Source organism: Pinus tabuliformis, chromosome X, assembly GCF_031772625.1.
Source record: "Pinus tabuliformis cultivar Carrire ecotype Pingquan chromosome X, CPIR1, whole genome shotgun sequence".
NCBI classification, from domain to species: domain Eukaryota; kingdom Viridiplantae; phylum Streptophyta; class Pinopsida; order Pinales; family Pinaceae; genus Pinus; species Pinus tabuliformis.
The window spans coordinates 681,242,689-681,267,285 of record NC_142308.1 but is presented as its reverse complement, the minus strand read 5'-3'; the positions used below and the strand labels follow the sequence as shown (position 1 = coordinate 681,267,285).

General features: G+C 38.9%; 1 protein-coding gene across 1 annotated transcript in view; it reads right to left on the bottom strand.

Moving 5' to 3' along the window:
- Positions 1-1,119: 1,119 nt before the first annotated feature.
- LOC149141813 (FK506-binding protein 2-like) overlaps positions 1,120-24,597 on the bottom strand; it is a 107,156-nt gene continuing 83,678 nt past the window's right edge. Inside the window, exons 5-6 of the mRNA XM_089446363.1 lie at positions 13,049-13,153; positions 1,120-1,525 (exon numbers count right to left, since the gene is read on the bottom strand). Of these exons, the coding sequence (XP_089302489.1) occupies positions 1,443-1,525; positions 13,049-13,153 (188 nt within the window). The 3' untranslated portion in view covers positions 1,120-1,442. The remainder of the gene's footprint in view (positions 1,526-13,048; positions 13,154-24,597) is intronic.

Below are 24,597 nucleotides of genomic sequence, written 5' to 3'. Positions count from 1 at the left end.
TACTCGATATTTTAATTTTTTAGGCTCTAAGGTTATCACGAAAGTGGTGGATGAAACAAACAATGAATGCTAGCAGATGCATGTTAGATAATCCAAAAGAAATATATCTCTCGAAATACGACAGGAAGCAATTTTCTTTTGAGTAGAAATGGTTAAAGCCATAATGTTGGAAGTTTTTCCCATGGGACAGGGTGCACTATTAAGGTCTCAGGTTCATAACCTTGTGGGCACAGAACCAGTGATGTCAAAGGTTGGTGTGGCCCAAGTTGGGTGCAATCATTGGGTGATTTTGACGAGTCCCATAGGTCACAGACAAGCTAGCAAACAAAAAAAATGTTGGAAGCTTTTATTTATAAAAAAGAGGGTTGTCACAGGTTTTTTGTTATAGGCCTAAAGAGCTCATTAGAATGCTATACAAAATCTAATTATGTAATCTTCGTTTTCTTAATTAAATTAAGAGGCCCTTTTCTTGGATTATTTTAAATTATAATTAAAAAATTAATAGTGGACAAACTCAACCTTTTTAATGACTTTTTTTTCTCAATGCGTAAATGTTCAAAATTCAAACGATCTGGATTCTCTTAAATTGAATCAAAACCTTAAAGACAAAAATTTCATGGTCAAAGTTCCCATCAAATAGATAAAAATATAAGTCTTAACAAAATTCCTCTTAAATTTGGTAAAAAAAAATTCCAAAATAAAATCAAATTTATGAACTTATTGATTTTATGCAAAAACATAATTTCCTATCACAAAATCTATGTTAAATTGTTCCAAAATTTTATAATGAATATCGAACCCTGGAAAGTAAACGACCAATTTACATAGTCTAAAAGAAGTGTGTGATGAGAGGGTAACAGAAGTATAATCCTCATTGACGTTATAACCTCGCTGAAATGTGCGATGATGAATGTGACCAGTACCCTAATGTTACGAGAATTATTAGAAAGATAATAAGATTTGCCAGTAAAACCTTTTTTAAAAATATAATCATTAACATTAAATGCGCATGACCATCTACTCTGTAGGAAAGTTTAAGTCCCAAAATCTCAGCACTTTGTACCATCGAAAATTCAAGTATTGCAATTTAACTGAAAAAATAAACAAGAAACAACACAGTTAATTTAAAGTCTTTAAATTTAAAATAGAATATTTTGCCTCTTTAATGGGAAGAAATATACATCGAGTAATAATAAAGGTCAACAAAGACGGTTCAGACCCCCTTTCATTGTATCACATGTCATTCAACGAAGGAAATAATGACAACAACATTTGAATTTTATCGCTTTCTCCTGTCCACTGGAGAAGTACACAGTCAACCTCAATTTCCCATTTCAAGAGAATGCTACAATAGATTATGTAACCTGTTAAAATTAAGTTACTTCAAGTTCGCTTTCTAAAGTATGAACTCTGCCCTTTAAAGCAAAATGGAGCAATCTTATTTACAGATCGCTATCACCATCGTTACTAATGCCTTTCCCATTAACAGCAACAAGTTCTGTATCAAATATAAGCGTTGCTCCACCTGCATTCCAAAATCAGACCAAATTTCATTCACAAACAACTTTATACTAAGAGGACAGAAGCTAAGTTGTATTCCAAAATCAGACCAAATTTCATTCACAAACAACTTTGTACTAACAGGACAGAAGCTAAGTGCAATACTTTAGGATCTATGACACAGTGCCTCCCAAAACGTAGAAGTTAAGCACATTCGAAAATCAAAAACCCTCTATGCAACAGTGACCTCCTAAGGCTTAAAAGATGAGCACCCAACAACCTTGAATCCTCTATATGTAATTACTCCATATAAGGGAAAACCATCATAGTCAACGCAATTAAATACAATGAGAAATGTTACACACTCCAAGAGACATTAAAGAAGTGTGAAGACAAATAACAAGGGTGCATTAAAAGAACTTCTAGGAGATAGATTGTAAAGATGCCCTACATGAGACTCAAATCATCACCAGGAAAAAAAAATACCATGAAATGGCAGTGGACTAAACCCAACAATTCTGTAATAATAAACACATGCCAACGATCTCTAAATACTTGGCTAAAATAGTATGCTTGAAGTATGAAGTTGGATAGCATAGAATAGATTAATCTTTAACCTTCACTAGAGTGTATGAATCGAGCCTTCAAAACATCTAATTTAGCACAAATCAATTTAGCTAACAATCTGATCACAAAAAATATATAGGGTTACTTCTTGATATTCCAATATAAGGAAACTGCTTCAAAATCATAAATAAAACCTGCAAACAAGAGCTTTTTCTACCAATATATTGAACATTCTCCTGTAAATTTGTTATATTTTTATTGAAGATCACAAGTGAATGAATAGAATAGCATTGCTAAATGTGACTAGCTTATTAGCAGTTGAAAACTTATTTTCTATTACATAGTAATATAGTAATATAGTAATATTATAAAGTCACCCTCCAAAATTAAAACATCCATGCTTCCTTGATCGCTAGAACTCGCTGAGATTGGACAATCTTAGCATCAAATATTCGTCAAGTCACTTGGGACTCGACCATTATATGTCTAGTTTGATGTGTAAATGTGGGATTTGCCATGTAATGATTTGTATCTAATCAAAATATTCCAAATTTTGAATACAATATTTTGAAAAATCATTTAATCCATGGAGTTTTTGTCAATGTTTGTCTAGTAGTGAGATGTAATACCCCAATTTTGATTCCCTATTAAAAAATGTGGCCATAGGTAAAAATCATCTTATCCTTTCTGCTGTTAGCAAAAATGGGATCTCATCACTAAAGACCCTATTATTCGAAAACATATGATAAATAGACTATATGTAAAGATGTGATAGAATCCAAAAGCTTATGAGCTATTAATAAAATAAAAGCACAAGAATTGCATAGGCGGAAAAAAGGAGTGGGTCATGTATGACAGCTGGCAAGTCATACATCGATGGAATTGGATAAACACCAGAGACGGCGAAAGGAATTATATACTGCCATGTTCATTGTTTGCCCGTTACAGTTTTTGGAGCTCTCATTCTTTGCTATAAATATTGTTAGAGAGAAGAAGGCTCAAGTATTTTCAATTATTGATTATATGAGGTTGATCGTATCATTCTCGTGGAGGACGAATGGTGATGAATATATGCAAGGTAATTCATTTGCACATAAGATGCTTGTCTGTCTTACTTGTCGTAGCAAATTATAGGGATGAATCCAATTGTCCCGATCTTTGTTGTAGCAACAAGTAGCAAAAGGAAACTGGCTCTGATCTCGTTGGAGTCACCAAACAGTGCAAAACACTTTAGGAATGGATATTTTCTTTCAGATTCTCCAAAGCATTATTACTCTCTACTTGTCAATTTAATAACTCATGATTACTCTATGTTTAGGTGGACCCAACAAGTTTCTTGCCCTGTATTAACCTTTTCCTTAATCTAGCAATAGATAGCAAGAGTTGAGATTTAAAGTTGTATATTTTACCCATCAAAGACGAATATTGTGTACATGCGGTTCTTCTTATTTAGTTTCATGAATTTAATAATGCAACTCTAACTGTTCAGATCTTTGACGGCTTATTGTGTTTTAATATATGTATGGCGAGGTATGTCAATCAATGTAAGATTACACGAGATCTTGATTGTGGTTGAGGGTTTATGAACAGATTTGATGTTATCAAATAAATTGCATTGTTGAAATAAAATCCCTTAACAAGATAGAATCAGATCTGGCACCCACGTTCCAAGGAAAGCAAAACGATATGTAACATAGTAGTATCAGATCTTCTGGTTGAGATTTGTCACCTTAAAATTATGTTGATACGTGTAGAAAAGCTACTGCAAATTGAAATAACTCTGCATACAATAAATTGTTGGAAAATATAATGGTATTCCAAACATAATTTAGTGCATGTGTAAATCACTTGAGGGTGTTTAGCGTAGGGGAGGTGAGCACAGGTGCAGAGAAATGCAAAGTGCAGCAACACGACAGTAGCACTTTCTCGCAGACATACCTCAATGCAGAAGCTAACCTAGCATGGCCATAATGAATTGGTGTGACTTCACATGGAATTGATTGTTAGGAAAGTGAATACCTGGTCAACTTTGATCACTTGCTTAGATTTGCTCACCAACCCAGACATTCATTTATACACAGTGACCTCTCCTTTGAGGTTAATACCAGTAATGTTAATGGATGAGTCTATCAAAAACAAAGAGATTTGTAGTGAATTGGTCGATCTATCCACATAGAGTCTTGAGAGATGATTAACCAGGGAGACAAGTGTTGTAAATTCTTCATGTGAGGCTAAGAGCTATAAGCAGTTGTTGTGTGGGCCATTGGAGTTATACAGTTTGAGATACTCTGATATTATTGAAGCCATCTTGTACTGTTATGTAACTTACTACACATTCGCAATATTTTAATTATCGTAGTTAGATTTCCTGAAGTACTTGTGTACTTCATCTTTATTATCCTTGTCAACTATTGCAATAAATGTCATTTGTTTTACTAACATCTTGTCAACATTGAAGTTATAGCTACCAAGTAGTACAATATTGTGTTAATGCATTAAGCATCCTCTGAGCAGGGTACGATGTGTTGTAGAAACCAGCGTTGATTCTGCAAGAGTGCATTGTTTTACTGTAACAGGATACATTGACAACTGTGAATCAATTTTGCAGAGTCTTTTGTTGGTTGTGGGTGTAAATTGAAATTGATATCAGAGTTTATTTTACTCAACTAGGTTTGTTTATCAGAGCACATAAACACAAAACTTTGGAACTTTGAAAAATGGGATATCGTTTTCTCTGTCTGTGTAAAATGCAGTATAAGAGGAAAAGACTAACATTCATGTGCACAGATGATATATATGCCACCCTCATATTAGATGCAATCATGTTGCAAGTGTTGGAATGTGCAACTAGAGATGAAAGATAAGTGTGAATTGCATTATTATTCACAAAGAATTTACATATAAATACAATATTGTGACAGCTGGATTCATCTTCCAAGGTCTCTTGGACTCCATTGACTGTTCATCTTCCACACCATAACCCTTCATGGATTATGTGTCCGACATTCCAACCCCCCCCCCAATCCGAAGCGGTATATATGAGTCCAAGAAAAGAGCTGTAATACAAAAGTGGCAACCAATGGCTAAATGTGCTCTATGAAAAGATGGCATAAGGTGGGAGAACTCGAGGTCTCAACCGATGATAGTTAAGGATGACCACCAACACTGGAATGCTTAATGCAGTTCCTGGAACTCTTCCAAATCTGGCAAGAAGCTAAAGTCTTCTGCTAGAGGAAGTGCTCCCTATTGTCTTGAAGAGGGAGACCATCAACCTGGAAAAGGGAGAACTCGAGGTCTATAATTAAGTATGACCACCAACACTAGAATGCTTAATATAGTTCTTGGAACTCTTCCAAATCTAGCAAGACGCTGAAGTCTTCTGTTAGAGGAAGTGCTCCCCATTGTCTTGAAAAGGGAGACCATCAACCTGGAAAAGGGAGGTCTCAACCTACAGAAAAAGGGAGAACTGTTGAAATTTCTAAGTCTAACACGTTAGAAATCCCTACTGCATTATCTGGTTGTTTATTCCATTAACAAGTTATTTATAAATATAAATACTGAAATAAACACAAATGCAGCCTTAACTCATATACAAATCATCAACTGAAACACTGAAACAAACACACAAAGGGCACATTATTTATGGACAATTGTCCCCAGAAAAACCCAATGCAAGAAAATCGGTGCAACAGTTCTAAGGGTTTTATTATTATGCAGATTTCTTGAGTACAACTAGGGTGACAAAATGGCTCACCCAACAGAGATTGTTACGCAACAGTAATACCTCTTCTCGAAGATAGATATTCAGCCTCTCAACTCTAGTCTGCCCCACAAAAATCCTTTTGGCGCTTCCTCTTGGCTCTGCGTCAGCCCTGCTAGCTTCAGATTAGCGCTTGAAGCCTCTGCTTCAGTCCTCTGGCCCTCTGCATCAGTCCTCTGGCCCTTTGTGTCAACTCTTTGGCTTTCTGCATCACCCACGCAGGCCCCTCAGCCTCTGTGAAGTCTCTAGTTGCCTCTGTGTAACTATAGATCCCTCTGCGTCAGCCTCTTCAGTCTCTGCGCTGACCCTCAAGCACTATCCCTGCCTCTCTGCTATGTACTCACTGCCCCTCGCTGCAACAGATCACTTGTTCGAAATTTCTCAACAAGCCCCGCTCCATAATTCGAACTCACTGATCAATCTTGGTGTATCTCCAACTGACCCTCAAGCTTCCTATTATACTTTTCCTGTTGAGTCTTCAACAGCCGAGAGTAAGTCTCTAATCAACGGCTAAGATTAGATTTGGCTTGATCCATGTCATTTAGAACATTCTCACCCAGTTTTATATTAATACCCATTAATATTTTAATTTTCCTAAGTTTAGACTTAGGAACCCCATTAAAATGGGTGGAATTTCTCCAAACCATTTCTGGGTCTTGGAGATCTCATGTGCTTTAGCCTCTACACCAATTTTCATGGTGAGGGCACATCTGATGCTACCACAAATCAACACTCCTTAGCGAGGAATGTGCTCTAGTAATGCTCCACCACTGAACATCACACTGATCCTTCTGCACCGGTACCTGTGTTGATGCTTGGCCTATTGCCCAACATCCATTGCACTGCTACCCATGACCCTGCCATTGCCACTACTACATTTGTACTGCAATTCCTCTCAACATGTTGCATCATGCTGCCCATAGCACTTCCACTACTAACTGCTGCACTGCAACTCAGTTACCGGGAAGTAAGTCACTGATCTACCCAAATTCTGACATCCTTGTCAGTGCGGAAGCCTCCTGATGCTGAAGCTACCTCTGCTGCTATCCTGTGCTCCCTCTGCTGCCTCTGCGTTGCTGCAACCACCTTTGTGCCTCTCGCACTGCTGCAAACACCTTTGTGCCTCTCGCACTGCTGCAAACACCTTTGTGCCTCTCACACTGCTGCAACCACCTCTGTGCCTCTCGCACTGCTGCAACTCCCACTGCGTTGCTACAGACCTCTCCACTCTAGCACTGCCTTGTCGCTCCATCGCATCTTGCTTCTACCTAACATCTGTCATCCTTCTACTGTCGTTAAGGGCTCCCGTAGCCGGATATGATCCAAGAGTTTGGGTACCTCAAGGATCTTGCCCTCCTTCTGTAGTCCTCTCGAATACAACTCTAGCTCCCCACCTCTTCTCTAGAGGTGCATAAGCACTCATGGCACAGTCGTCATCAGCGTCAACTTCTTTTTCCACCTTAGCCAGAGCTGCCTTGGAGTCGAAAGCCTCTCCCTTGTTCTTCTTCCTGGGACACTGGGATGCATAATGACCCAGCTCCCACAATGGAAACACTTCACCTTGGAGATATCCTTCTTCTTACTCTTCCCCTGTTGTCCGCAGATGCTAGAGCCGCATCCTCCTCCTCCTCTTTCTTGATTCGACCTCCTTTGCCACTACTCCCCGCCTTGGTCAACCGTCTGATCTCTTCTTGGCGAAGAGCTTCCCACATCTCTTCCCATCCTAGAAGATTAGCTCTGCCCAAAATGCTTTGGACAAATGTCTCCCACTCCTCGGAGACTGCATTCAGGGCAGTCCTCACCATGAACTCCTGATCCGGCATGGCCCCTATGGAAGTAAGTTGGTCACGAATCTCCTATAATTTGAGGAGGTATAGATCTATCTGCTCCCCCTTCTGCATCTGATACGACCGCAACTGATTCTCCAATAGCATCTTCCGCTGCACGAAAGTGCCCTGATACAATGTCGTCAAAGTATCCCACATCTCCTTTGTTGTGTTCTTTTCAGCGATATGTGGTACGACATGATCCTTGACCCCATTAAGGATTATGCACTTAGCCCTCACCATCGCATCCTCATAATTTTCATTTTCAGCTGGGTCGACTGGGATAGCCACGGTTCTCAAGGCGAAGCCCTTGATGCGATGTCTATCCAGGACTGCGAGAATCATGGACTTCCAGATGACAAAGTTGATTTGTGGTAGCATTGAATGTGCTCTAGCCATGAAAATTGGTGGAGGGGCTAAAGCGCATGAGATCTCCAAGACCCATTAATGGTTTGGGGAAATTCCACCCGGTTAGAGAGATATTAAAATAATTAATATTTTTAATGGGGTTCCTAAGTCTAAACTTAAGAAAATTAAAATATTAACGAGTATTAATATAAAACTAGGTGAGAATGTTCTAAATGACATGGATCAAGCCAAATCTAATCTTAGTCGTTGATTAGAGACTTAATCTCGACCGCTGAAGACTCAAGGGTCAGTTGGAGATACACCAAGATTGATCAGTCAGTTCGATTTTCTGGAGCGGGGCAAGTGATCTGTTGTAGCGAGGGGCGGTGAGTACATAGCAGAGAGGCAGGGATAGTGCCTGAGGGTCAGCGCAGTGACTGAAGAGGTTGACGTAGAGGCAACGAGAGCAACGCAAAGGCAGTAGAAGCTACGCAGAGGCAGCTAGAGACTGCGCAGAGGCTGAGGGACCTGCGTGGGTGACGCAGAAGGCCAGAGAGCTGATGCAGAGGGCCAGAGTGTTGACGCATAGGGCCAGAGGACTGACGTAGAGGCTTCAGGGGCTGATCTAAAGCTAGCAGGGCTGACGCAAAGCCAAGAGGAAGCGCTGGAAGGATTTTGTGGGGCAAACTAGAGCTGAGAGGGTGAATATCTGTCTCCGAGAAAAGGTATTACTGTCGTGTAACAATCTCTGTTGGGTGAGACATTTCGGCACCGTAGTTGTACTCCAGAAATCTACATAATAATAAAACCCTCAGAACTGTTGCACCGGTTTTCCCGCATTGGGTTTTTCCGGGGACGATTGTCCAAAAATAACAGTGTCCCTTGTGTGTTTGTTTTAGTGTTTCAGTTGATGATCTGTATATGAGTTAAGGTTGTATTTGTGTTTATTTCAGTATTTATATTTATAAATAACTTGTTAATGGAATAAACAAGTAGGACAAATAAACCAGATAATGCATTAGGGATTTCTAACGTGTCAGACTTAGAAATTTCAATATGGTATCATAGGATTGCAAATCACAGGAGGACTGAAAGCATCAGCAATATCGGAAATTTGCAATAGTAGCAGTTGTCTCGAGAGACAGAGCTACTGCTAAGTAGAAGGCAGCAGAGGAGTGACGCAGAGGGCCTGCGTCATCATTTCGAGGCAGAGAGAGGACCAGCGCAGAGGCAAAGAGAGGCAGAAGAGGCTCACAAAGAGCCACGTCATCCTACTCAGCCAGGTAGGCTTGATGTAGTTGGCCAGAGGAGCGATTTAGCCTTTGCCGAGATTCCGCAGAGCTGGAACGCTTAGTTCCTTCAATTGTCCGGGCCTAGGGAGCTGTGGGGCAGACTAGAGCTGGGAAGGGTGACACAGTCCCTAGTTGAGTGACACAGAGCAGTGGAGAAGCTTGGAGCAGCTTTCGTTGTCCAACTAAGGAACTATCGTAGTTGTTGTGGGATCAATCATCTGGTGTCTAGTCGGAATATCTGTCTCCAAGGAGAGGTACTACTACCGAAGGCATTCTCTGTTGGGTGAGCCATTTCTGGCACCCTAGTTGTATTCAGAAACTGCTTAATAATAAAACCCATCTGTTGCACCAGTTTTCCCGCATTGGGTTTTCCCGGGGACGATTGTCCAAAAATAACAGTGTCCCTTGTGTGTCTATCTCAGTATTTCAGTTGTTGATTTGTATATGAGTTAAGGCTGCATTTATGTTTATTTTCAGTATTTATATTTATAAATAACTTGTTAATAATAAGAACAAGTAGGATAAAATAAACCAGATAATGCATTAGGGATTTCTGAAGTGTCAAACTTAGAAATTTCAACACCTCAACCTGCAAAGGGAGGTCTCAACCTGCGGTGGTTTAAGGCTTACCACCAACTCTAGAACGTTTAGTGCAATTCCCAAAACAATTGCAAATCTGGCTACAAGCTGAAGTCTTCTGCTAAAGGAGGTGCTCCCAATTTCGGTTTAAAGATGACCGTAAACTGAATCACACTCATAACTTTGACTCAAGCTGCAACTTTGATTCTGGTTCAAGCTTGAGAGTTTGGTTTTCACTGTTGCTCAGGTTGTGGCTTAGGCTCTTTGAAACTTGTAGCTGATCATTAATTCCCCCCTATCAGATACAAGGTGAGAAGATGATATCACTGTTACTCAAACTCGCTTGTACATGCTTGATTGATAGGCCTTCAAAACACAAGAAGCCTCACTGTCAATCCCCTCTTATCCCATACAAAATGAGAAGATGAATATGTTTATAAAATAGTCACATGGATGAAGGTAAAAAAAAAACAATGATCCCCCATGCATGGAACTCAAGAAGGGTGTTGGTTTCTACTGAAAATGCACCCATTTACAATGTAATTTCACTGGTAAACTTACAAAAAAACACCATTTGCAAGTTACCATTGTTTTTAATTTGAATGCACAAGATGTACAGTGTTTCTAAAACTAAAGAAAGAATGCCCAAAGCCAGCAAACTTTATCAGCAATTACAAGAATCTCTGATGAATATTACTGCTTCACTATTATGAACTGCACACGGAGCTCCACATAACTTACTGCTTGGAAGGGGATTCAATGCACGTACATATACCATCAACTAGCATAATCAACCAACGCATGGCTCAAGAATGTCCTGAAGAACAAAACCTGCTCATCATAGGGTATTTCGGCACTTATTCCACTTGAAGGGCTATCACTTGTGAAGAGAACAAACGAGCGCGTCATTTTAAGACCCCTCTGGAGCTTTGTAGAAGCCCGATCTTTTAATATTTCCACACTGCCACATGGCACTGGAAGGTCCCAACATTGATTCCAATAGTCGTTTTTGCTAAGGGGATAGAACATTCAACATCATCCCTATCTGCTTCATTATCGGAAGCTACATTGTATGTTGCGTCTGCCTCGATCATTTTTGCACCAAAACCTTAACTTTATTCCTTACATAATTCTGCCCTGAACAGTGATAGACAGTTGAAAGAAAATGGCCTTGTTTCAAGGAATGTTAACGCAAATCTATTAAAAATAAACATATATTTCACGCTTCTTCTGGGCGTCAAGATCTTTGGAAAAATTACAAAGATTAAAGCCAGGAAATTTAAGACACAGAAAATCTCCACTGTCGGGCAAATCCACAGCTTCAATGCATACCCGTTCAGTGCAGCATCAGACAGAGCGTTTGATTCTTCCTCCGAACCAATCCAAACTCTCTTCCCAAGACAATAATCTTCGGGTAAGAAGCTCTACATTTTCATGAGATGCATCTGAGGCATCCAAAAGCATGCCATTAGAATTGATACCCCGCATATTCCTGGGCTTAAAATTTGCAAGGACTACCACATTCCTGGAGCTTGTCTTGCGCAAAGTAATTGACAAGGCTGCTGCATATGGTGCAGGGTTCCTGCTCGCCCACATCGACTTATTAAATGTACAATGAATCCGCCTCTGGCTGTTTCCACGCCTTCAAAATGCGACCTACTCAGATATCCAACACCTCCACCGCTGCCCTGAGAGCGTCTATTGTGTCCTCTTTTGTTACTGACAGTTTGCAAGCAGTAGTAATGTTGTCTTTTTCTATTGAGAGAAGGAAAAGAAGCAGAGCAAGAAAGGGTTTTGAAATGAGGAAACGAAGAAAAAGAAGATGAAGGAATGGAGACACGCAACTTCCTATTAAATTGTGAAGGGGAGAAAAGAGGGATGTTATGCCAGGTGCATGAGAGGAGGGTTATGTCGCCTGCTCTCAGAAAATGCAAGTCACAACATGGAGCGAAACCATTGAGGAAGTTTGAGCGAGAATAGAAAAATGGCAGAGTGAACATTAAGGTCGCAGAGCATTAGAGCATGGACCAATACTAGCATTAGAGCAAGGGCAGAAAAGACCAAGGGTTGCAGTACTGCTCAGAGTGGCAGATCTGACCAATTTGGAGAGGCAGATTTGACCGGTTTCTGAGCAAAACCTGCTCTGATACCATGTTGGAATGTACAAGCAGAGACGAAAGATAAGCGTTGAATACATTACTATTCACAGTGATATACATCTATACATTGTCTAATGACCCTTGGTTTCCATATTCCAAGTGATCTCTTGGGCTCCATTGAATGTTCAGCTTCCACACCATAACCCTTAGTGGATTATGTGTCCACATCATCTTCTGATTTGGCATATTGTTCCTCTTGTAGCATGCCATGTCACTTTCAAAATTAATGCCCGTCTAACTTTGATTTGCCAATGTTGATCTATTGGTTGCACCTATGTCTTCTACATCACAGTGACTTGTTGGTGTATCACTATCCGAGGATGTGGGGGCTCAGATTGGGGTATGAAGCATGCGCTTGAGAGCCTAATCCCAATTGACAGCCCACCTTGATAGAAGACACGATGCAGATAAGGGAATCAAAGATGAAAACCCATCCCTTTTGAATGATCCCCACCAACCACCCCCTGCCCCTGCCCAACGTGTAAGGAACCATTGTATACCAAGTCCCACAATACAAAAGTGGGAAGCAAGTGGAGAACACTTAATATGCTTTCCATTTTGCCTATGAAAGAAACTCCATGTAACAGGACCTACAGTCATACAGGTAGAGGGGAGGAGAAATAGGATGAGGGTTTAGATGGAAAGGGTGCCTCCCGTATCAATGCATGTGACAAAGTGATGACCTCTTGAAACAGCCTCTGGGTATTTATAAAGAATGTAGAACAAATAAAGTAGGTTCAAATGCCATATAACATATGGCACTTGGACTCCCAACTCAAAAGCCTATCTCAAAATCTGGCACGTGGACTACCAACTCAAAAAGAAGTCCAATTCATGCAGCTTTGTCAATAGTTCATAGTTCATTAATTCTGAATCATAAGAAGAAGCATGATTGTACTACCACTTATGCATTATTGAAATGTTTGGAAAAATTCTTATCCATCATTTATTAAAATCTATATATTGAAAAGATGAATTGCAAACACTAAGATTGACAAACATATAAATAATTTATACCTGGAATCTTGGGAGGGGAGCCTTGTGCTCCATAACCCAATTTGGAAGGTATCCTCAACTTGCGCTTTTCTCCAACACACATTCCTAGAAGTCCTTGGTCCCATCCTACGCCAAATTTATCAAGCTCAGAAAATTATACTTATATCATGACCTAAAGAATATTAAACATACCTTACAATCTTTGCCTTTTCAAGGAAACACAAGCAGATTTTGTGAACCAATTAATATGGTCAGTCAAACTATAAAAAAATTATTGGCATTTCCGATATATTCCCCAAATAAACTGGGTTTCAAGGCACTAACCTAAGCAGAAAGCACATAAATCAGAGGTCATTCTTGAAAGCCCATGCATTAAGGGATTGTTGATTGCATGCGTTGTAATTAATCAGTGAACATTCATAATTTTCATGTCAAACCAACACACATCAATCCACATGGGAAAGGATCAAAGATTAAATGGTACAAGTTCAGAAATCAAAAACTCTATAACAAAATTCCATAATATTCTTCACCACATTTCCTCAATAAAACCAATCAACTTGAACTTAAGCAAGGGCACATACTTGTTTTACGAAAATGACACAAAATAAGATTATAATGTATATTCAAATAAACACAACATATAGTAATGCAGCAATACAATATCGTGTACTTTCTAGAAAATAGGATTCATTAATTTCTATCAATGACTTTTCACCATTTAAACTCAGCCCCATAAGAAATGTTTAGAGAAGCATCATGCAAACACTAGTGTAATTGCTAGGAAATATTTGCTCCTTACCAATCTAATAAGACAGGAATTTGGTGTGGATACTCTAATGGAAATGAGTTTTTATTTCAATATAAATGGAAAAAAAAATGGCAAACTCGTTAGCTAAATCAAATTCAGCTAGATTTTAAGATGGCAAACTTGATCAATAAACTAACTTTTGTCCGCAATTACGGTTTAAATCTCAAGACTCAAAAACAAGTAAAGGAAGTGTTAAAATTGGCAACTCGGGCCAAATTCCACTTTCGACAAATCATTTGATGGAGATGATGATTGCATTTAATTCCTCTTTTCGAGAGGACCAAAATTGACCTAAAGATCATCAAATTTGGACAAGCAGAAATGAGTTTTTGAATTTATGCCCACATATGTGCAAATTGTCAAGGTTGGTCACATCATCATGTAGGCTCATGAAGCCCAAGAGACATGTCACTTCACCCTCAACGACTTGTATAAATACAAGTGACCTCTCACCTCATTTGGCATCATCATCACTCACACATTCTTCTCTCTCCTCTCATTGGTTTGTACAGCTATTGGGCATTCTCTTTCTCTCACACGTGTGGCAAGGAGGACAAATTTCAGACTGAAGTACAGGGCCGAAAATTTCAGGAGTTGACTGAAGTTTGACCAGCGTTGACTAGGGACTGTTTGACCAAGTTTGACTGTGATTTTGGAGGGTTTGACTCTGTTTGACCAGGCCACATTGATTGGCACAAAAACCAAGATTTTCTAGGCTGTTTGACCTGCGTTGACCACAGGCCCATTTGACCACAGGGTTGACTTCAGGTTGACCAAGTTTGACTGCAAATTTTATGACTATTTTGCGCTGAATTTGACCAATGCTGCAGGTCGAGTCTGGCACCCTTTGAATGAACTTCAAAGGGGAAGTTTTGTTGCTGCGTTGACCATCTTTAACTTTCCGGTTAGGGCTGAATTTCACTGCAGATTTGACAGGGTTGTTTTGACTTTGATTTGTCAAGTCAACTATGACATTTTGTACTCTCTCTCTGCTGACATTTGATATAATAATAAGAAGAATTGGTCAAAGGGTTTCCCCCACATTGGGGTTTTTCCCTCGCATCTACCAAATCTGGTGTCCTCTTGTCTTGGTTTGTCTTTTGCATTTTATTTTATGTTCTATCTACAGTTACTATCAATGTGATTTATGGTTAATGTGATTGCTATTGGAAAACTAAATTGGAAATTGTCATTGGGCTACTAAAGGAACATTGAAGTAATTGTGCTAAGCATAGAACATACCATTGTTAACAAAACTTAACAGGAAGGCATCAACTATAGGATTAGCCATGATTATGTACGTTTCTATAGAACCTGGGAAAGAAGCAGCAACTATTCTATACATAACAAAAAATGTCTTGGAGTTTTTCACTCTCCCATGCTATCCAGAGGTTTTAGAATGTTGTCGATTGCTCGCACTCTAGAAATCCTAGTTTAGAAACAAACAGTCCAATGTTGTTTCCCCATAGGAAAACAGAAAAATCTTTGAACGACTTTATAAAACTTATCAAGTTTGACTCAAACTCATCAATCAAACTCGGCTTGACATATAAAACAAGTTGATCTAACTGGCAAGTGCTCAAGGATCAGCTGAGTTTTTCCCAAATTTTTCTAGATTCAATTTCCCCTGAGTTCTTCCTAAGATCTTTCCTATGTTGCACGGGGACACGTCCCCACCAAAAAATCCCTTGTACCCTACATTCCAGCATACCAAGGACTTTTACAGGGGTTGGGAACATCCCCAGTTTCTTGGGAATGTCATCGAGGACTTGGGGACTTCCAAGACATTCCCAATCCATCTCGAGAAAATTCTGGGGACTTTTCAGGCACCATTCTGCCATCCCCAAGGAAAAAACAGTATGTTCCCCCCTCTTATCATAAATCACAAATCCAAGTAATGAAAATGGGGACAATTCATCGGCTGCCCTATCGATTTATGATTGGACAAACTGTCTATAGAATACTTGATGGATCATTTCCTGCAGGATATCTCATTATTGTTAAGATTGGAGGAAGTGATACATTTCTCAGAGGAGTGGTATTTGTACCTAGCATTCAATGCCACTTCCACAAAAAAATGATGCTGCAACAAAAGTAAAACATACAAATACAGACATGAATACTGGTTTTTCTTCACAACCATCTTCACCTCCACCACGAACTCTAGTTACCTTGTTAGAAGTATATGAGCCAGCTTCTGTTATCAAAAACCACAGCAAAGCCAATTGTTGTGACAGGGGAAATAGCCTCTGAAAACAAACATGAAGATCTTCATCTTCACCAACAGCATGAATTTTTGGGTGGAGAAAATGTTGTTAATGAAGATATTCGTCTTCCCCAGCAGCATGGAATTTTAGATGGAGAGAACATTGTTAGTGAGATGTTGGAATCTGTTACTCAGGATTACCTAATCTTATCGGGTATTTATCTTTCAGAAACATCTGTAGTTATGGATTCTGCAAGTACTTCTAGTTCAATGGGACATTTTGGTTCCCAATATTTTGATGCTTTGCAATCTGAACAAGAATTGAGATCTGGTCTAGATGACTTATGTCGTTCTGAAGAATCCTCTGGAAATGAAGCATGTTTAAATGAAGAAGAAGACAATCCTACTGTTAATTGGAAACTTCCCCCAGTTTCACCTTCTGATGTATATAGAGGTCTTACTCCTTTTAATTTTAGAGCACTTAGTCAGATAAAAATAAAAGAAAAATCTGTCAAGACTGAATTAAGCCTGAATGTCATGATGACAATCCCACTACTTGAACAGCGCCATATCCAAGCAGCCCTAAAGTCAGGATACCAGTATGCCCATCTCGGGATGGTGAGAGTAGGCCTGAATGCTTTGCATAGAAAAGGCCAGAAAGCCTTTGTCTTTTCAGCCCTGTTTGATAATCGATGGACAACTTTCACACAAGCCTTGATAGGAGGAATCGAGACTAGTCTTTCTGATGGTCCGATTCAATATGATGTCTTTCCTGATTTTTCTGTTGCTCTTGATGACCCGCATATTCTAAAATGTCTAACCTTAGGTGTTCAGACACAAGGTTATGAAAATTTTCATGCAAAATCAAAAAATTTGACAATTTTTTATATTACTTGTGTCTGCTTCTATAATACTACTATTCCTGCTGTTTTACATTCCCCTGGCAAAGATTCTGGCAGAGTAACCCTTGTACAATATGACTCTGCATGTAATCCAGTAGCTCCTGTATATGTCTCCCGCAAAGATCTTTGTCCTCCAGATGATTGGGTTACCAATTGGGGAAAACCTACAAGAAAAACTGTTGTTGCCGCCCAGTCTATTATTACAGAGACAGATGGGAAAGTTATCACCAGATTCCCCAGAGTAAACACAGCTCAGCGTGGTGGACCCTCTGTCACCACAGTTCCTACAACAGTCTCTGTCAATCAATTACATCCTGCTCAAGCCCCAGCTCCACAACAGTTTGTAATTGACCAAGCAGTGTATGAATCAATCAAAAGACTTTTCTCACAGCCAGGCCCATCTCAGCCTTTCAGCTCAGTCTGTGACCATCCACACTGCTCAAAAACATTTTGTCAATTCTCGTCTGATCCTCCTACTCCCCATGGAGAATCATCCAGTAACCACCGTGTAAATATGATCAAATTTGTGCCGCCTTCTGATGAAGATCTTTCTGAGCAAAGTTACAAAAAAGTGTCCTTCTTTAATGTTCAAGAAGATCTCCTTGTAAATTCTGTCAATCCTACATCTTCTAGAGCTTTGGGTTTTGTACATGAGTCTGCTATCCCAGCCTACCGAAGAAATCCTATTGATAAAATTCCCAGTTCAATAGAAATTCCCTCAGATGAAGAAATAATTGCTTTTTTGAAGATTTTTAAGGGAATTGGACCATATAATCCAGATGATGTCTGGAAAAAGAAAATGTTTAATTGGGATATTTTTACTCATGAGAAGGAACATCTCTACATGCAAGAAATGCTCCTTCTGGAAAAGAAAGATAGAAAGGCTTTCAATCAGCAAAACAATGAGAGATGGAAAGAATACATGAAAGCCCAAGACCTTTGGATATCATTCTATGAATGGTATTATCCCTCTGCAAGTCAAGTAGAGGAATCTCTAATAAAACAGTTCAGGAATGAAGCCAAACAGAAAAGAATCAAAGAACCTGAACAATATGTAGAAAAGAAATTAGAGGAGAATCGTGTCATCATTCCTTCTCCTCTCCGCACTCCTGAATTTTCTCCTAAAATTCAAAATATGCTTTCAAAGCCAAATTTGCCAAAACATTTGATTGTTGTCAGAGCAAAAGGAGAAGAATTAATAAAGTCTGTATGCTCCCAGTTTCATGTTAATATGATCAGATCAGGAACTCCAAGGAAGCATAAGTGGGAACTTCTTGATGGATCTATCCAAGAGACAGATACTGAATTCCCACCATGGAAAAATTTTGTGATCCGACAACAGGATGGAAAATTGTACAAACTTCTTCCTTCACATCCTGATGATCCTTCTTTGTCTGCAAAAGAAGCAATTGCAGCAACCAACTAGACAAACTTAGCCATATCCAGTTTGGAAAAATTTGTAAGAAATAGATTTGATTCTGTAGAAACTGCTTGCTCTGAGATGAAAGCTATGTTGAACAGAGTTCTACAGAAACAAGATTATAATACAGTCTGTTTGAATGATAGTGTGAAAACTTTGGCCGAAAATGATCAAACTATTGCCCAGAGTTTGGACAGACTCTCAATCCAAACAGATAAGAAGATCCATGAAGCAGCAGTAGCTCATGGAAAGGAAATTATTAAGGTGAGTAAAAGCCTTGATATAGTCAAACATCAAGTATGGGTTGTGTCTACCGGAGTAGAATCATTGAAAAAGAAGCCTAGTGCAGAGGCTTACAAATCAACCACTCTGTTTTCTGAGCCTAAAACGCCAGTCCCATACTCTATAACTCCTTCAGTGGAAAGCCTGATCAAAGCTCCTAGCTCCATAAACTTTCCACCGCCTACTTCTACACATCCTTATTCTTTGTTTGCTAATCCCAGTGTTTTCAGTAAAGTTCCTTATTTGCCAGAAAAACCTCATGAAGAAAAATCTGATGATTTTAAAGGAAGTGTTTCTGAATTCATATTTGGTGAATCTTCACATGACAAGGATGATGTAGATACAAGTCTTCACAAGATTGAAATAACTCCAGAACTTGAGGATCTTGAAGCTTGTATTAGTAAATTTTCTGCACAGGATAAAGAACAATTTGGCATAACAGAACCTGAAGAAGATCTAGAAAATCAGATCAATGCCACTTCTTCCAGATCCAAGTGGAACACTACTTGGGATCCAGCCCCAGACCGCCGTGATCTAATGAAATCTGAGTATCACAAAGATTGGTCTGCAAATTCCACATATTCGTGGAATATTGATAATTGTACTGAGGCAGAGGTAATGTCAGTCTTACATTCAATGTTAGTATGTTACAGAACATATCTTGCAGATGACATTGGCCCTATTAATGCCTGTAGAAGAATAATTGGAGGATTTGAAGGTACTTTGGATGCATGGTTAAGAGCTGAAACACTAAAAGAACCTAACCTTCTTCCTTCTTGGGAACAGTCAGTTATGTTGAATGAAGATGGAACTACTTATATGGATCCTGTCACCCATCTTCCTGTAAATAATATGATAGGAAAACTACTTTATGGGATCACTGTAAATTTTGTTGGTTTTCCTCAGATCACTAATGAAATCACTACCATAACACTGCTTGCTATGAAGTTGCATAATATGCAACATTTTGATGAGTATTTTAATGAGTTTCTTCACAGACTCCATACTTTGTCTTCTGATTTGATTCTAGAACCAAAATGGAAGGAGATTTTTGTTGCCTCTCTTCCACAATGGGTATCTTCAGCAATTGTAAATAAGCTTCCAGGCAAAGTAGGAGACTACAAATTTGGTGTGATCAGGCAAGCAGTCAAAGCTGTAATTGTTGAGCTTTGTTCACAAATGAAAATTGCTCGTGCTGCTACAAATCCAAGGAAACCTCATGGCTATCAGCAGCTCTGCAAGCAATGGCACCTTGGGAAAGCTGGCAATTCTGAGGGGCAAAAGAGAAGGCACAAGTACCATTCTAAGAAGAATTCCCAGCCTTCCAAGAGCAAACCCAAGAGACATTTCAAAAAGAAGCCATACAAACATACTGAAATGTTCTCGAAAGAAAAAGAAATAATCTGCTACAACTGCAATAAGAAAGGGCACACAGCAAATAAGTGTCCTGAGAAGAAAAAGGAATCTTCTAAGAAGAAGATTACCTATAGAAATAAGAAAGGAAAGGTCAACTTCTTTGATCTTCCCAGCAGTTGTGATGAGCTAATCAGCTCTGAATCAGAGTCAGAAAATGACTTAAATTATGCAGATTATTCTTCATCATCAGAAGAAGAATTATGTAGAGATCCTCATTGCACTGAATGCAGAGATTGTGAATGCAGTGACCCAGATGTCTGCAACTGCAATGCAGTAAGAATGATGAAGACAGATTATGAAGAGACTAGCAGGAATCTCTTCACACAGATGATGGCCGCGTCAGATCCACAATTGAAAGAAATGTATAAAACATTGTTAATGGATCACCTAAAGCAAGTACCCACAAGTTTAAAGAACCAGCCGCATAAAGGGTATGTCCCTCCTGCAACATTATTTTCAGTAGAAGCATTAACAAGACAATTCAAAAATGAAGATTTTGGAGAAGATCTTCCATAGACTCTTCCCGCTATCCATCAAGCTATAAAAGAACTAAGGAAGACTGTGAAAGAAAATAAGAGATTATGCATTGAAAATCACAAAGATTTATCAGTCAAAATGATGGGATCTCAAGAAGCTTCTACATCAAAGAATCCTCCTCTTTCAGGGAAAACAGAAAACTGGACTTATATTGTTGATCCAATTTCTAAACAGATTCATAGACAAGAGCCATCAGAAGAAGAAAAAGAGGATGACAGATTATCACTTGGATGCAACATTGTGAATCGGGATGTAATGTATTGCATCAAAATGAGAGTAAAGATCGGGAACCAGTACGAAGATTGGAAAGTTTTGATGGATATTGGTTCAAGATTGAACATTGTAAGTGATACAATGGTCAATGCACATTTGCGACGACCTATTGTGTGTCCCAGAGTCACTATAGCGTGGTGACACTGCTACTAAAACAGAGGCAAAAATCGATGTATTTATGACTAAAGATGTCGGAGTAAGAGTTGTATGTCCGATAGTTCCAAGTATGGATTGTGCCTTGTATCTTGGAACGCCTTTCTTTCAGAACTTCGACAAGCATGGAGCCAAGCTTGACACTGCTACTCAAAGGTATGGATATTTTGTCAGCTTGAATAATAGAGAGATATTCTTTCCCTTCATCAATTCAAATGCACCAAATAGACTAAGAAGGATAGAAAGATTGGAAAGTCTATTGGCTAAAATGGAAATAAAGAAAGAATCTCTAAAGACAAATGAACTTTTAGATAATGGGAAGTATGCTAAGGAAATAGCAGACCTCACTGCTAAGTTTAAGGAATGTTGTTCAGATGACCCTAATGCATTCTGGCACATTCATAAACATGAAGTTGAACTCCCATTAAAGGCAGATTTCAGCGCAAAACTGAGAAGATCCAGAGCAGTTCTGATGAATGAAGAACAAATGAAATTGTGCAAAGAAGAAATCAAAGATCTTCTGAAGAAAGGATTAATAAGGAAAAGCAAGAGCCCTATTGCTTGCTTTGCATTTTATGTAAATAAGCATGCAGAGATTGCTAGAGGTAAGCCCAGACTGGTGGTTAATTATAAACCTCTAAACAGCATTCTTGACTATGATGCTTATCCTTTGCCAAAACCATCCACAATTCTGGCCCAAATATCAAAATCCAAGGTGTTTTCTAAATTTGATTTGAAGTCAGGTTTTTGGCAGGTTGGTATAAAAGAAGCTGATAAATGGAAAACAGCTTTCTCAGTTCCACAAGGGCACTATGAGTGGAACATCATGCCTTTTGGTCTTATCAACGCACCTTCAGCATTTCAAAGAATCATGGATGAGACATTTGAAGGTATGGATGAATTTTTGAAAAAATACATTGATGATCTGTTAATACACTCTGATAATATACCAGATCATATCAAACATTTGAAGATTTTCTTGAAGAGAGTCAATGAAATGGGAATTGTCTTATCTACATCAAAGATGAAGCTCTTCAAGACAATGATAGATTTTCTGGGATATAATATCCAATATGGTTCATATACTGTAATTCAAAGGAGTCTCAATTTCGTGGACCATTTCCGAAATGAAATAATTGATAAAAATCAGTTACAAAGATTCCTAGGGAGTCTTAATTATATTTCAAAATTTTTGAGTCATTGCGCCCAAGATAGGAAATTATTGAATAAGAGACTCCAGAAGATCCCAATCCCATGGGATGAAAACTGCACCCAAGCAGTAAAAAGAATAAAAGAGAGAGTAAAGAGCATCCAGCCTTTGTCTCCAATAAGAGAAGAATGGAAAAAGATAATCATGACAGATGCTAGCCAGGCTGGTTGGGGAGCAGTTTTGTGCCAAGAAAATCATAATAAATCTGGCGGAAAGAAAGAAATAGAGGTATGCCAGTATGCCTCTGGACTTTGGGCCAAAAATCAGTTGAATTGGTCCAGTTTGAAAAAAGAATTGAGAGCAATATTGTCAGGCTTTAAAATATGCTATCCACAAATGTCAATTTGAAGATGCGGCAATGGTCAGATGGATCATGGAATTAAGCCAATATTCTTTTGATATAGAATTTGTTCCAGGGGATAAGAATAGTTTTGCAGATATGTTAAGCAGGGAATTCCTATCAGAACATTCCATCCTTGCTTTGAATTGCAATTTCTTAAGAAGATATGAAGGCACTGTTGAAATAGAAACCCCAACTGGATGGGTAAGTTATGATCTTGAAACTCCATTACCTACTCATGATGAAGCCTGGTATCCGCTTAAAGAAGTCAGATACAGAGAAGATATTCCATATCTTTGGACGGAAACTATGCAAAATGAAATGAATGAAGAATCAATTGAAGCCCTGGAGTATTTAGAACACATTGGTAGCATATTATATGCTCTTGAAAGAGATGATGAAGATGATGACAGAATCACAAGTTGCCATATTACTTTCAGAAAATTTAATAATCATCTCCATCGTGATAATTATGATACTGATCGACAGAAGGAAGCTTTCTTTACAGCTATGAATCTCCAAAATTGTTCAGCCAATTTGTTTTATTCTATACAGTTTTCATTTTTATTTGAAGGAATGACAGTTGGAGCACTAGAACAAGAAGACCCCACACCAGATTGGTTCATTGAATGGTGGCGAATATATGGACTCTCAGCTTTAATCATAAAGCCATACACTCTTCACATGTTAAAGATTCCTGGCTTTAGTGAACCAAGAGCCCATATGAATGGAATATTGTACAAATCTGTTGAAGATATTGTTGATATAGAAGATCTTTCATTTTTGCAAGGAGCACGGCGATGTGGTCATATCTGATGGTTCGTCACGAATCATTACAAGGCAAGAACAATATCTTCCAGTACCAATTATGAAGATTTTCACAATCAAGTTGATATTGCATCAAATCCTTTTCTGTACATCAACTTCCTGGAGCCACCTGATAGCCACAGTTCGCAGACCTGGGAATCAGAAAAAGAAGTAAGGGTCCAGTACTTCAATAATTATCTAATTGAAAGATTCCAGTACCAGCATTATACATACCCTCAGATTGATTATTACACAATGTAATAGTGTTGTCTTTCCAACCGACGATGGTGTTGGACGAGTTTTCGTGGGTTCACTCGATCATGAATCTCCACTGTGTAAATCTTTAGTACAATAATTAAGATCACATGTCGTGATTCTTAATTTTACTTTAAGTCTTTTCTCTGTCCTGGATTCGGTCCCCATATGCCAGATGGCTTTCCGAAAGGAAAAGGGATGAGATAACATGAGTAGTCCACTCATGCCCGAATCTAGCTTTGTACATTCTGCTTTCGGTGATTCACGGATGGTTGTCCCCCTTGGTGTTCTATAAATAAAATGTGAACAACAAGGTAAGGCTCATTCGGAATTAAGAGTCTTGGTATCTGAGAGGTCTGAGTCGAATTTCTCTCCTGCTCTGCATCTGCGGACTTTCAGTCTGAACTGCTTGCATCACGAGAAAAATTCAAGTCCTTAGGTGATTTGAGAAGCCTGCGTATCAGTGCTTGACGCCGGTATGAACCTAAAGTGGCTGAATCATATAGTAAGTCTATAGGTCTGTAAGCCTGCTGGTTTTCGAGACTCAGTCTACATGCATGCCAGGTAGCCTACAGATCTCTTAAGCTTTTTAGCTAAGACATATCTGTTAAAAGCTGTTGCAGTCAATCTGAGGAAGAGAACTCAGTCCCTGTATTGAGTCCATATCTGTAAAATCATGATTTTCTGAAATAATAATGATAAGAATTGTGTTGATTGAATTGATCCTGTGAAAAATGGTATCAGAGCCAAGTTATTGTTTGAGTGGATTTTGCTAGTGCTATATTGTCTGAGTGGATCGTGAATTTGTTGAAGTCATGAATAGCGTTTGTAGCCCGTGTTGCCGTGGTGGCGTTTGGAGGGTGTTGAAGACGTTCGACTGAGAATTCAAGTTGAGGAAGCCGCAATTTAGCCTGCAAAAGGAAGCCGCAATCTCTTCCTGGTATTATTCTGCAAAATC